Source organism: Felis catus, chromosome A1, assembly GCF_018350175.1.
Source record: "Felis catus isolate Fca126 chromosome A1, F.catus_Fca126_mat1.0, whole genome shotgun sequence".
NCBI classification, from domain to species: domain Eukaryota; kingdom Metazoa; phylum Chordata; class Mammalia; order Carnivora; family Felidae; genus Felis; species Felis catus.
In genome coordinates this window covers 153,210,646-153,224,098 of record NC_058368.1, presented here as the reverse complement: position 1 = coordinate 153,224,098, position 13,453 = coordinate 153,210,646, and the positions used below count along the sequence as shown (strand labels likewise).

Below are 13,453 nucleotides of genomic sequence, written 5' to 3'. Positions count from 1 at the left end.
GATGATGCAAACTGCAGTATCCCCGTCAACACGTAGTGTAGAATCTTTAACAGACAATAACATTTTATGGTTTTTAGGAATAAAAGTCTTCTAAAAGCTGTAAAGTCTTAAGTCTGGATGACCTGTGTCAATACTGGAAGAAAAAAGGTGCTTGACCACACTAGATAAGCGTGTTTCTTTGCTCATACACAACATTTCCTCATAAATAACGAGCCTGGGTGATGTCATATGGATTCTATTGTTTTTATTGATCGTTATTACTTTTATTAAACAATGTTAGCCATGCAGGATGATTAAAAAAACAACTAGTATTCTTGGAATATATGGTATAAGGGATAGAAATTGATCCAGTCTTCATCATAGCAATGAATTTTCAGGTTGCACAAAGATAAGTAACTCATATTCCCAACACAACAATCACTTCTGGGTTAATCATCCAGTACAATTCATAGGTTCCTATTATAGAGCTGTATGTAAAAAATTAGAGTTTTAGCTCAAAACCAATACAAATACGAAAGTATCATTCTAATGGTCACTAAGGCGCTAGAGGTGGGTGTCAGCAATGGGTATCCTCCTGAGTTCCACGATCTGGGAGTCAGTCAAGGTGCCTCCCTCCTGGCTCCCTTGACCCGATTCATTATCACTGACACTGAGACCAGCACCTGTAATAGAAAAAGAATACACACAAAACTCCCAACCATTAGTGCAGTGTTTTGAGGGCCAAGTTAAATCAAAACAACACGTTTATTTCTATTACACTGGTAAATAGCGAGCTATACATTTCGAATAGATATCATTATTAATTTTTTTTAAGTAGGCTCCACACCCAATGTAGGGTTTGAACTCACCACCCCGAGATCAAGAGCTGCCTGCTCTGAGAAGAAAGAGCTGCACTGACAACACCTGCTGTCATATCAGCGCCCAGAAGACACAGGCTCTGAATGACTCAGATCTGATCCCAATATAAAAATAATTGCATAACACAGAACCAAAACAGATCCATACACAAAACCCACAAGGCTAGCTGTTAATTACAGAGAGCGCCCAGAATCTCTGTTTTGAGGAAGCTCCACTGTTCACTCCTCGTTTTACAACTCAGAATAATTCAGAGAATTTAACACTGTGCTGGAGTAATACCTTGTTCTTCTCTTGTCTAATGCGCGGAGGAACACAAACTCTCATGTTCTCTCACACACACACACTTACACTCACACACACACAGAATGGGGATGTGGTCACAGGGTGTGCTGCTGGGCTGAATCACTACCGATTACAGGTCCCACTCCTCCCCCTCTGCTGGGCACACACGCTGCAAACAAGAAGGAAAGTGAAAAACCAGTTGCTGGGCAGCCGAGACTTCCCTTTCTGTTTGAAACGCAGGAAAGGCACACGTGCAGAGTTGGTAGCTATGAATTAGGTTCGTCTTAACCTAGTTGGGGATGGAAGGAGGAGCCCACCACTGCCTTCTTCTAGCCAAGCCCTCCTTCTTCTGGGTCTGTCCTCCCCACCCTCTCTGTGAAAGGTTGCTGTTGAAACCCCACTTCCACCCTTTGCTTCTGGGACACCACACTTGCTCATCTCATCCCCTGAGCTGCTGGTTCTTTCCAGAGCTCTTCTGCTTTCTCCTGAATCTCTTCCTTCTGTCTCACCACTGGAGGCCTTGTCTTCAGTCCCGCTTCAAGGCCGACACTATCTGCGTGACCCGTTTTGCTCTCTAGCCTGCCGTCTCACTACTATCCCCCTGCCTGAGATGCCCTTCTCATCCCCCACCTCCTTAATCTCCCACCTCCTTAATCTGGCTGCCTCCATTCTTCCTGTCAGTATCAACTCAGCGGTTACCTTGGCTACCCACAGAAACCTGATGGTTCTCTTTCAAAATTTCTGACTCCCTCATTGCATCACATCCCTCATATCTTTGAATCAGATTCTAACTCACAGGACAGTGCTCAGCACACTGTGGGTGTTCAGTGAATGTTTGCTGAATGTATTAATAAGCTATGCTCTGCGTTCTAGTTCTCAACAATGTTTCTTCCAGCCTTATTGCCCGTTCTGTTCCTCTGATCCTTTCTACATTTCACTGCCCTCTTCTTCCTGATGTGTCACTAACACATCAAGTCTGGAACCGTCTGCATTGGCTTTCAGGACACTTCCTAATCTGGCTCTACCCTACCAAATAGACATACTTCAACATTTGCCTATTGCAAAGCTTTCTCAAAGTGATCAGGTCTCTTGTCTCGTCCTTCATGTGCCCATTAATTCCAGCCTGAGTATCTTCCTGCCCATCCATCAAGGCCCATTCCCACACCCTTCCACAGATAGCTCTTTCACCTTCCTTCAAAACAGGGAGGTAGAGAATGCAATACTTGAAAAGAAAAGTCCTAGTTTATACCTGAAAAAATATGAATCACATACCCTTTTTTCTCTTAAACTGCCCAGGTTTGGATAATAAATTATGTGGTATCTCTCCAGATAATGTATATATAAGTCATGGAGCAAAATGTATAACAAACACCCATGCACTCTTGGAAGTTAATAACTAAAATATTGCCAATGACAACATTTTTAGAAATTTAGTTGCCAAAACGAACACATTTAATGTGAAAAAAAAAATCAGATTTTTGGTTTCTCTTGAAAAAGCAGAGGGCAGCACTAGGCCTGCATTTTTGGAATGGAAAAAAAAAAAGGAGCAAAAACATGGATCTGGCACTACCCTCTGGTTTGCCACTGTTTTCTCATCTGGTCCTCTTGCGTCATCTACAGTATCTGCTTGGCCCCTGAGGTAATATTTGAATCTGCTATTATGTCTTAGAAGGAGGATAAAAGGTCCATGCTTCTCTGCCAGGGGAGCAGGGGAACTGTCCCACTTGGAAGAACCTGAGTGGATTGGAAGACCTTGGCCACTCTATAAGGAGAAGGTAACTGAGGCCCTGAGGCCAGTAGCAGCCTCAGGTAAGGAGGAACAAAAGGGCTAAATAACAAAGTTGCCCAATAGGAGATCAACTACAGAGAAGGAGAGGACACCATGATTACCATCAGGGCAGAGTGGGGCTTAATGAACAAACTAGTATGAGCTCCCACTGACTTTGTGCTGGTCTGCTCCAAATCTCCTTAGGAATACAGAAGTGTTTGCCCAGCATATTTACAAAGCACACCAGAGAGAAGTTCTGTACCGAAAGCCTGCTGAGCAGACAGCAAGGAACAGAGGGGACTGGGCTGGGAGGTTTAACATGGGGCGTAGCTTTCAAAGTAATGGCTGTCACCATCTTGTTTGTAACCCAGAGCCCTGTGAAATGTCAGGAAGTTGTAGATAGAGTCTCCCCTTGAATCACCACATCTACATGACCCAGCTCATCCTCCTTCTCAGTTTCTCCCAAGCTGAAATAAATGCATATTACTCAATTCTTAATCCCTCACTGAGACTCAGAAAGGGCCCATATTACACACAGTAATAACATGACAGACTGGGAGCATAGCCCCAGGCTTCTGGGCTCTTTGTAATGCATAAGTAGTCTGGGAGGGTGTTTTGCAGTGAGTATCAGGATTTTCTGAAAGGAATTTTTCTGCTTAAATTTTAAGCCAGAAATTCAAGAAAAATCCACTAACTGTGGTAATAGTCACCTTTCCCTATGGTAGAATAGGTAGTATCAAAGAAACTAGATGTAATATTTTACATTCATCTAGTGCCTCTCCTTTCTTCAACATTTCAATACAGTTTAGTTAGGAAAGGATGATTATTAGTCTTGTTTTACAGATGCAGGGATTGAGTGGAGATCAGGGTGTTGACTGACTTGCTCATGTCACATAGCAGGGAAATCCCAGAGTGAAGATGTCCAATGGTCTTCTGACCCCAAATGTAAGGTGTTTTCTTCTATACCATACTGTCTTTTGTGGTGGCAGTTCTAATTGTGCTACTTTGTCCCTGGTCTAGAAAACATTTTAAACCTTCTCGGCACATATTCAAGCCACCCCCATTCCTACCTCACTTAATAGTCATGATGCAATGAACACCCGGGTGTTTCAGAATATAGTACGGATATGTAAAATTGTTTTAGGGGCACCTGGGTGGCTCAGTCGGTTTAGCTGCCGGCTCTTGGTTTTGGCTCAGATCATGATCTCTAAGTTCCTGGTTTCAAGCCTTGAATATCTGCGATTAAGGTGTGGGGCCTGCTTGGGATTCTCTCTCTCCCCCTTTCTCCCTGCCCCTCCCCCGCTTGCACTGTCTCTGTCTCTCTCAAAATAAATAAATAAACTGAAAAAGGGGCACCTGGGTGACTCAGTCAGTTAAGCGTCTGACTTCGGCTCAGGTCATGATCTCATGGTTCGGGAGTTTGTGCCTGGCGTTGGGCTCTGTGCTGACAGCTCAGAGCCTGAAGCCTGCTTCAGATTCTGTGTCCCCCTTTCTCTCTGCCCCTCTCCCACTCCTTCTCTGTCTTTCAAAAATAAATAAATGTTCAAAAAAATTTAATAAAGAAATTGTTTTTAAGCATAACAATGAGCTGAACCAAACAAATAATTTATACAATGTGCTACTGAACTTAGACTGCCAGCTACTGATAGATTCTTTACACTAACAATCTCTAAACCCCAGGAAAACTTACCAACTACTTATAATAACTCTTATTAGCTAAATGAGGAAACTGAAAGCTTGAGTCACTTGCTGAAAATCACACAGATAGTGGACTGCAGAACTAGGTTGCCAACACTGGGCTCTCTGACCCCAAGGTACATTCCTATTTTCCGTGGATTTTTCAAATGTGACAGTAATACAAAGGTCATTCTCCCTCAATCTTCTAGCTTTCCAAATCCTGCTCTTCCATTTTGAGGCCCACTTAACTTTATTTAGCACACTGGTCTCTAGAAGTTTTTGAAGTTAAATAAGTCATTGTGATTTTACGTGATAGAGCTGAAAGAGAAATTTATTAATGAGTTCTTAGAGCAGTTTGAGCATTTGGGCCTTGATTCTGAATGTTTTTGTTTCTATTCAAGGACTTGTTATTTATTTTCTTCTGACTGAAAAAGAAATCATTTGAAGTTTTCAATAAAGAAATGTTTACCATGACATTTGTGTCCTTGGCCTGAGTAAAGCCAGGAAGCTAAGAGATGAGGGATGATAAGGAATCAGATTAGTCTCTCTGAGAGGAGTCCTCAGTGAAGAAAGACTCTGTTTCTAAGCCTAATATGTTCCAAGCCTGACATATTCTAGAATCTTGTCATTTTTGGATCAACATAAAAATCTGGTCACTCACCTCATAATCTAATACTATACAATGCTCCAGGTCAGTGCCTCTGATGTCCTTTAAAAGCATCTGAAGCATTGGGATTCCTTTACCTTTGGTACATGGCTTTTCAAAGGGTCTAGGGTGGTATGAGAAGGACAGCTTGAAGAAAATGTATTCCCAGATCTTTAACTTCTATGTGCACTCCTTTTTTTCTTTTTAAAGTTTACTTATTTAAGTTTTTTTTTAAGTTTATTTATTTATCCAAGGTGGGGCTTGAATTTAAGGCCATGAGATCTGACTGAGCCAGCCAGGCGTCCCAAGGTGCACTCTTCTCATGAATTTTTGATAATTACTTATCAAAACATTTAATATTTTAAAATCAGTGCTGACTTACTCAATGTAGATTAATAATAAATATAATGATAATAAAAGAAAATTTGGACACTTTACATACAGCCTTATGACCACAGAATAATTTTAAATTTCAATTTATATACATGTTTTGTGAGAGAGAAGTATGAGTAAGTGAAGATTAAATGAATTTCAAGCACAAAATATATTACATTAGGATAAAATTCTGTGGTGGGAGTGGAGTGGAAATACAAGTTCAAGGAGAAAAGACAATTATGTAAAATTTCCAACTCTAAGAAAAAAGTCTGCTCCTATATTTTAAAAATGGAATGAATAACAATGGGTATCTAGTTGCTATGATATTTAGATTCCTATCAAATAGTTTAAAAGAATAATGTAAAATTTTCATTCTAAACTTATAATACAGTGGAAATTACATTATTTGATCCTATTTCAACTTATGAAAACCTTTACATTTTTATTAAAATATATGCAAAGGGTTAGATAGCTTTTCGAAGTTGTTCAGTGGTTTAAATGAAAAAGGCTTAGTAAGCCATGGTTAAAGTGGACCTGTGATACATTAAGGTTTATGAACTCAAATGTCACAGAGACCAGGTGGGATAGCTTAGGCCGGTGACCCAGGTCTAGTGAGCACTGGACAAATCAAAGATCTCATGCTCTGTCTAAAGGGGCAGCCATTACACAACTCTAATCAAGGAGATTTTAGGATTGTGCTAGACTTTAAGCACTCTGTTGCTAGATTTTTCAAAAAAAGAAATTGTGGGGTTTTATGGGACACCTCTAAATTTTTTTTTTTAAGATTTTTGTTTTCAAGTAATCTCTATACCCAACGTGGGGCTTGAAATCATGACCCCAAGATCAAGGGTTGCATAGTCTGAGTCAGCCAGGCACCCTGGAATTTCTCTAAATTCTTAAATGTGTACTTAAAAAAATGTTACAACACTATGAGAATCAAACAAAACCCTCTGTTGGGCCAAATCCGGCCTATGCATCAACTGTAAATTCAGCTGTAGGTGGAATGGTATGTGGACTGCTCCTCTGATTTGACCATATTCTACGATGAAGCATCAAGGGGGTGGTGCTTTTCTGAAAACAGAGGGATCCAATGTTACAGACTGTTATTTTGGTCTTTTTAAGTATTTATTTCCTAACAAGTTTAATGAGCTCCAAAGAATGCTAAACTCATCTATAAGTAAGCAAGTCATTCCATACATTCCTGAACTGAATGCATTTAATACTTGTTATATATATAGGACCCACATCTAATTTAATTATCCTGCAAGAATTCATTTTATGTTTTCAGTGTCATAATAACAACTGACCACTTTGTAGTGCTGGGGACATAATCTTCCCTGAGAATTATTGGTAATCTGAAAGCCCCTTTCTAGTCCTAACGCTAGTGAGCATTTTGGGCAGTTGTTCATTACCTCCTTCATAAAACTTCGTTGTCTCTTTACTTCTTTCTCAGCACGCTGCAGTTTCCTTTGTGGGACCCTCTTCTATTCACTCTTGAAAGGCAGATATTATCTAGGATGTTCTTCTTCTTTCCCTTCCTCACCTCTTTTCTTCTTCTCTCTCTCCTTCATTCTCCCAAGATCAAACTTGTCCATCCCCGCAGCTTCAAATATAGTCTCTGCATGGATGCATTTCAAACCAATACCTTCAATCCTAAACCCTCAGCTTAAGATCCTTCAAGCCTGAATGTTTAAGATCCACCAGGCCTAATAACCAGTAAGTCCAAATCTGAACTCACCAGTTTGTCGCTGCAAACAAATCAATGAACAAATGCTCTTTACATGATTCCTCAGCCTCTGAAGTGAGAAGCAGAAGCCTTTACTGACTGTCCTCTGAGTGTTCGCTCAGCCTTCCTCTTGTGCTCATCTTCTCTTTCTTATTTCCACTTCCTAAATCTGGGACCCAAACCCCATTCCCTTGGACAATTGCAACAATCTCCCAGCCTTTCTGGTTTTGCTTCTAAATTTACTCTTCATACTTTTGTAAGAGTTATTTTGCCTCAAAAACCAGTGGGAACATGCCATTCCTCTCCTCAAAAACCTCCATGGCTCACTAGGTTCTATAAAAATCCCACTCCTTAACATGGAATCTGAGCAGCATTTTAACATTATGTAAAATACCAGCAAGTGTTCTGCTCCCACAAAATGAATCTATTACTAAATGTGTTCCGGAAACACCAGGTTAAATTAAGTGAAGTGGGTTTCTTTACTCTAGGACTTTTCAGAGCTGCTAAAATGCTAATTGAATTGTGAATCTTTGCAGTTTCCCAAATAGACTCAGTCAGGGGATCCTCCCATTGAGGAGGGCTATAAATATCTCAAGGAGGTTGTTCGCTGAAACCCAGTTGGGGAACTACAGTAAATTATAAACCATGCAGGTTTCAGGCCTTCGTGCTGCTGCCTGGATGCAATCACCTTCCACCCTGGCCATGCTGCAGGCAGGGTCTCTTCTCCCCAGGCACCTATAAACTGAGCACCTGTAAGCCCCAAGGCATGGCTCATTCTACTCCCTCAGTCTGCAATGCCTTTCCTCCACCCTTCACCTATTTAAAACCTACATATTTTTCAAGATACAATTGAGAGCATTTAAAAAGATTTCCTTGATCTCTTCAATAATTAATATTTCTTTTCACTACTTATTTACTCTTCCTTATATCACGTTTGTGTGAATGTCTATTCCTCCAAGCAAACTCTTAAGTTTCATTTTTCTTTCATTCATTCATTTTTCCAACAATATTGTTGGATATGAATATTGGAAAGTATTCATTTTCCAAACACTATTCTTTTTTCTTTAATTTTTTTTTTTGATGTTTATTTGTTTTCGAGAGAGACACAGAGAGCAAGCAGGGGAGAGGCATAGAGAGAAGGAGACACAGAATCTGAAGCAGACTCCAGGCTCTGAGCTGTCAGCACAGAGCCTGATGTGGGGCTTGAAGCCACAAACTGCAAGATCATGACCTGAGCTGAAGTCGAACCCTTAACTGCCTGAGCCATCCAGGTGCCCCTCCAAGCACTATTCTTAATATAGGCATATATATATATAGTAAAATATACTTGGAATAATTATTTTAATAGGTTCATCTGAGCATGGACATATCTTCTTGCTTGCTTGCACATCTAGAAATGAAAATTTCACTGAAATTTTTATACCACTGGCAGTTCAAGATCTTTCTGAGGAAAAAAATTAAAAAAAAAAAAAAACTGCAGGGGCACCTACCTGGCTCAGTCGATAGCATGGGACTTTTGATCTCAGGGTCTTAAGTTCAAGCCCCACGTTGCGGTTGAGTTTACTTAATAATTAAAAAAAAATGTTTAAAGGAAAGGAAAAAACCCTTATATTTGATTTGAAAACAACTATCTATTGGGGTCACAGGCTGAGTGGGGTTGAACATGTAGGAGGAGCCAGTGAGATACAATATGTGATGGTGCTTGGAAAACGAAATAACTACATGCCGCCCATGATATTGCCTTTGAAATTCTTTGCTTCAAAAACACTCCAGGTCTCCGTGGCAGGTCAGAGGCAAAACTCTGAGTGAGATCCCTACCAGATTGTCTTACAACACTGAGATTGTTTCAATGGTATCTTGGTGTTACATCAAGATTCCAGGACAGAGACATTTACATTTAGAGTTTGCCTTTTTCTTAAAAGCAAATTATAAATTATTTTTAGATTGTGTTATAGTTGGTGCCAAGAACAAAATATCCTAAAGTTTGGCTAGGATTAGGAATGGGTCATGAGAATCAGGATGTGCACTTCATGGGAAGAGGATATAAGTTGTAGCATAGCAAGAGTGCCTACTTCTAATGTGGTTTGTGGGTTCATACATACCAGTTTTTAATGCAAATATCAAGTCATCAAACTCCTGGGACTCCTCATCAGCTATTAGTGACCCCTGGCCATATCCTCCAGAGGAAGGAAATGTGGCGCCATTCTGCGGACTTGGCTTCAGGTCAGGGCTGGCCTGACTGGCTTGTTGGAAGGATGCTCTCTCCCAATCAGGTGGCACCTTTTTGGTGTAGGGTGGGGAGAAAAGGAAACAATAATATCAACACCTACATAGTTACTCTGATATCTACATGAATAATTTATCTCCACATTCTTATTACAAACATCAAGTGAAGGGACTGCTGAACTGTTTAGAAGAAGACCTCTTTAATTTTACCTTTTGTCCTTAGAGACAACCTAATCTGGTGTTTCTCAACAATTTCTGTATTAGAATTACTTGTAGATTTCTATGTGGTCATGTGTGGGGAAAGAAAATTATTTTTTAAACGCAAACAACACGTTTTATTTTTTTTTTTGTAGGATGTATGGGAAGGAAACTGTTAAGAATATAATGGGGGGAGTTAATGGAGTGGTGGACAAAATAGCCTAAGGGGAGTAAAAGGTAGAAACTTCCAGTTACAAAATAAATCTTCACACAATCATTGGATTAAATGATTAAAAAGATAGTTCTAACCTAAAATGATTAAATGTATTCACTTCCCTCTGGGTCACTGATAAACAACCCCTTAATTCTTCCTTGCCTAATGCTTTCCCTTCTCCTAGTGGCTTTCTAGAATGTCGCTGACAGTCCCTCACTGACAGCTGGATCAAGGCCAATTCTGAGCTTCTGAGGAAGGCAGGACACACTTGAAGGGTGTGCCATTGTGCAACACCCTACATGAACATTCAAGTAGTGGCTCAGGCCCAGGAACTGAATTGTCACAGCTGCTCCCTCCTGACACGGGGTTTTCTGAGAGACTACAGGGGAGCCTCCTGCTGAGAAAAGTGACCTGAGGACTGTAGGAATAATGTGAGAGAAGATTAAGCCTTAAAATATTTCAGTAAGAAGTTGACCATCTAGAGCCACACCGCTCAGCAGAGCTTTCTGTGATGACACGGATATTTTAAATCTGTGCTCTCCTTTGCGGCAGCCACGGAACACGTGGCTACTGGGCACTTGAATGTGGCCAGGGTGAGCGACAACCTGAACTTTTAATGCTGTTTAATTTTACTTAGTTTGAATTTAAATAGCCACACATGGCTAATGGCTATTGTATTGTATAGTTCAGATCTAGACAAATGCTAGATTGGATAAACAATCAAAAAGACAAAAAAATATATATATATTTTTTAAAGATTCACTCCTGAATCGTTGGTTCTAAAAGTATCCATTTCTGGGGCGCCTGGGTGGCTCAGTCGGTTAAGCGTCCAACTTCGGCTCAGGTCATGATATCGCGGTCCGTGAGTTTGAGCCCCGCGCCAGGCTCTGTGCTGACAGCTCAGAGCCTGGAGCCTGCTTCCGATTCTGTGTCTCCCTCTCTCTCTGACCCTCCCCCGTAGATGCTCTGTCTCTCTATGTCTCAAAAATAAATAAACATTAAAAAAAATTTTTAAAAAAAGTATCCATTTCTATTGGTACCAACTACAATGTGAAAACAATTCCATTTTAACAACTTTGGGGATATAGAAATGGCACTAGATTTCTAAACATTTAAGGGTACTAAAGACATATCCCAATTCTTAAATATACTTGTGATCATTTACCTATTTTAATTTTAACCTGACATGAATAAAATTCCTTTCAACATTTAACATGGGAGACAAAAAATATCACTGAGCAGGTAGATTATCTATCTACATACCTACCTACCTATTTACCTACTTACAAGTACTATCAATAAACCATTACCTTTTCAGACAGATGCACTTTGATTTCTTGCCAGATTTCAGGATGCAAACACAAATACTGTTTCCCTTGGTTTTCCTTTTTTAAAATGTTTATTTACTTATTTTGAGAGAGTCAGAGACAGCACAAGCAGGAGATGGGCAGAAAGAGAAGGAGAGAGAGAGAATCTCAAGCGGACTCTGTGCCGTCAGCACAGAGTCCAACGTGGGGTTCGAACTCAGGAACCAAACTCAGGAACCTTGAGATCATGACCTGAGCCTAAAACAAGAGTCCGATGCTTAACTGGCCACCACGCAGGTGCCCTTGCCCTTGGCTCTTTAATACAAAGACAGCAATGTGAGTTATGTAAGGAGCAATAAGCAAGCATGCTTTTGGCACTGTAGAAATGGTCAGGGACCTGTATACTATCTCTTCCTGGACAAATGTCTTCATGTAAGTTTAAACTTTGAGCATTGGTCCCAGTGCTATGGGTAGCATTACTGACAGATTGGTGGCAATGTGATTTAGACAGAGGAAAGCAAAATGATGAGGACAGAATGCAAAGAACAGTGGGAGGTGGATCTCACAGAGGACATCCTGGATAGATTTTTCTAGCAGTGCTGCTGAAGCCCTCTTCCAAGCTTTTGCCCTAAAATATTTTCTGGTACTTAAAAAGAGTTTTAGCCTCTTTTCACTGAGTATTTGCTGGGATCCAAGTAATGAGCTGGGATGGGTGAAGAAAGAGAGTGAAGGACGTATTTTTAGGAAGAACAGTATTTAAAAAAAACATTTCCAAAGCACATCCAGTCACTGCCATTTTAAATTAGGAAGATTTTGAAGAAAGAGACGACAAATTATGTTCTGACTTCCCAGTACAAATCGCTGGTTAGTTTAGCTCACAGGGCAGGGAAAAAAAGAATTAGGTAACAGGCATGATACCACAGTAAGCCAATCAAATACCACTGATCAAAGGCTGTTCCCAGGAGAGGGATTTAAAAGTCACACAGTACCTTTTAACCTGCAATCATCTTGAGGTGGAGGTGGACAGGGAAAGGGGGAGGGAGAGAGAAAGAGGGAGAGGTGGGAAGAGAGGGGGAGATGGGTAGGGAAGGGAGAAAGGAGGAGGGAAGGGGAGGCAGGGAGGGAGGGGAGAACGTGAGCAACTGCAAGAGCAAAGGCAAGAGCAGGCACCTCCTCCATAGCACTGATAAGGTTCTGCGTGGACTTGCTGATTTCCCCTCCAGCAGGAGGCATGCCACTCCCTGGTGTGAAGAAGGCTGTGCTGGGTCCAGGGTGTCCATTCATTTCCACTGTGTAGCTGGCCTTCATAGGGCAGCACGTCTGGTTGTGCAGAATGAAATAAACCACAAAAACATAAAGTCCCTGCAAAAGAAAATAACACTAGTTTGTTAAAGGAAATCCGGCTACCGCAGCTGAAAAATAAAGGTGGTTGGTTGTAAGCATAGCCGGATTTTCTACAAGCATTCAAATTCTACCTGAAGCTGGGAATTACAGAACATGTTACAAGTCTAGCAAGGGGCCACTGTAAATTTCTGGATGTCACAAAAAAGTTTTCCAATGTTATTTGGGAAAAGTGCCCCCTCACTAAAAAACACACACACACACACACACACACACAAACCACATTTTTTTTCTTGATTAAAACACAAGTGACTCTGAAATCTAGCCCTACAAATATGTGAAAACAAACTGCAGACGCGTATCTGATTAGCCGTGTACCTTTTTGTTATAGAAAGCAAACCTCTTGCCTTCCAGAAAATTACTCTTTTCCCATGGATCTCACTTGTTCTCATTTTTTTCCTAGCAAAATGGTTGAAGTGAGGTAGACTTCCAGAAGGGCAGTACTAATTGAACCTTCTGATTTTGTTTATACAGCTCACTGACTTATTTCATTTGAAAACAGCATCACTGGGTAGGGACTCAGAGGAATTCTGTGAATTGCTTGGTATTTAGCGTGCCTTGCTTCTCAGTGAACGTTCCAGGAGACAACAAAGCTATCTTGTGAGTTCTTAAAGATCTGCTGGCCCTTTAAATTCTTTTGCAACCTAGTCAAGCTCTTGACAATTGCTCTGCTTCCGTCACAGAGAGCAACTCAGATTTTGCATTTGTGTTCCAGACATGGCCTACACTGGCTGTCCTTCATGATTTCTACAAGGGATCTACTGTATACTTCTAA

General features: G+C 40.7%; 1 protein-coding gene across 8 annotated transcripts in view; it reads right to left on the bottom strand.

Moving 5' to 3' along the window:
* Window positions 1-229: 229 nt before the first annotated feature.
* ADGRV1 (adhesion G protein-coupled receptor V1) overlaps window positions 230-13,453 on the bottom strand; it is a 591,098-nt gene continuing 577,874 nt past the window's right edge. For all 8 annotated transcript variants that reach the window (XM_045033568.1, XM_045033570.1, XM_045033575.1 and 5 more), the window contains 3 exons: window positions 12,448-12,639; window positions 9,435-9,612; window positions 230-662 (listed from right to left, as the gene is read on the bottom strand). In XM_045033568.1, coding sequence (XP_044889503.1) covers window positions 544-662; window positions 9,435-9,612; window positions 12,448-12,639 — 489 coding nt within the window. In that variant the 3' untranslated portion in view covers window positions 230-543. The remainder of the gene's footprint in view (window positions 663-9,434; window positions 9,613-12,447; window positions 12,640-13,453) is intronic.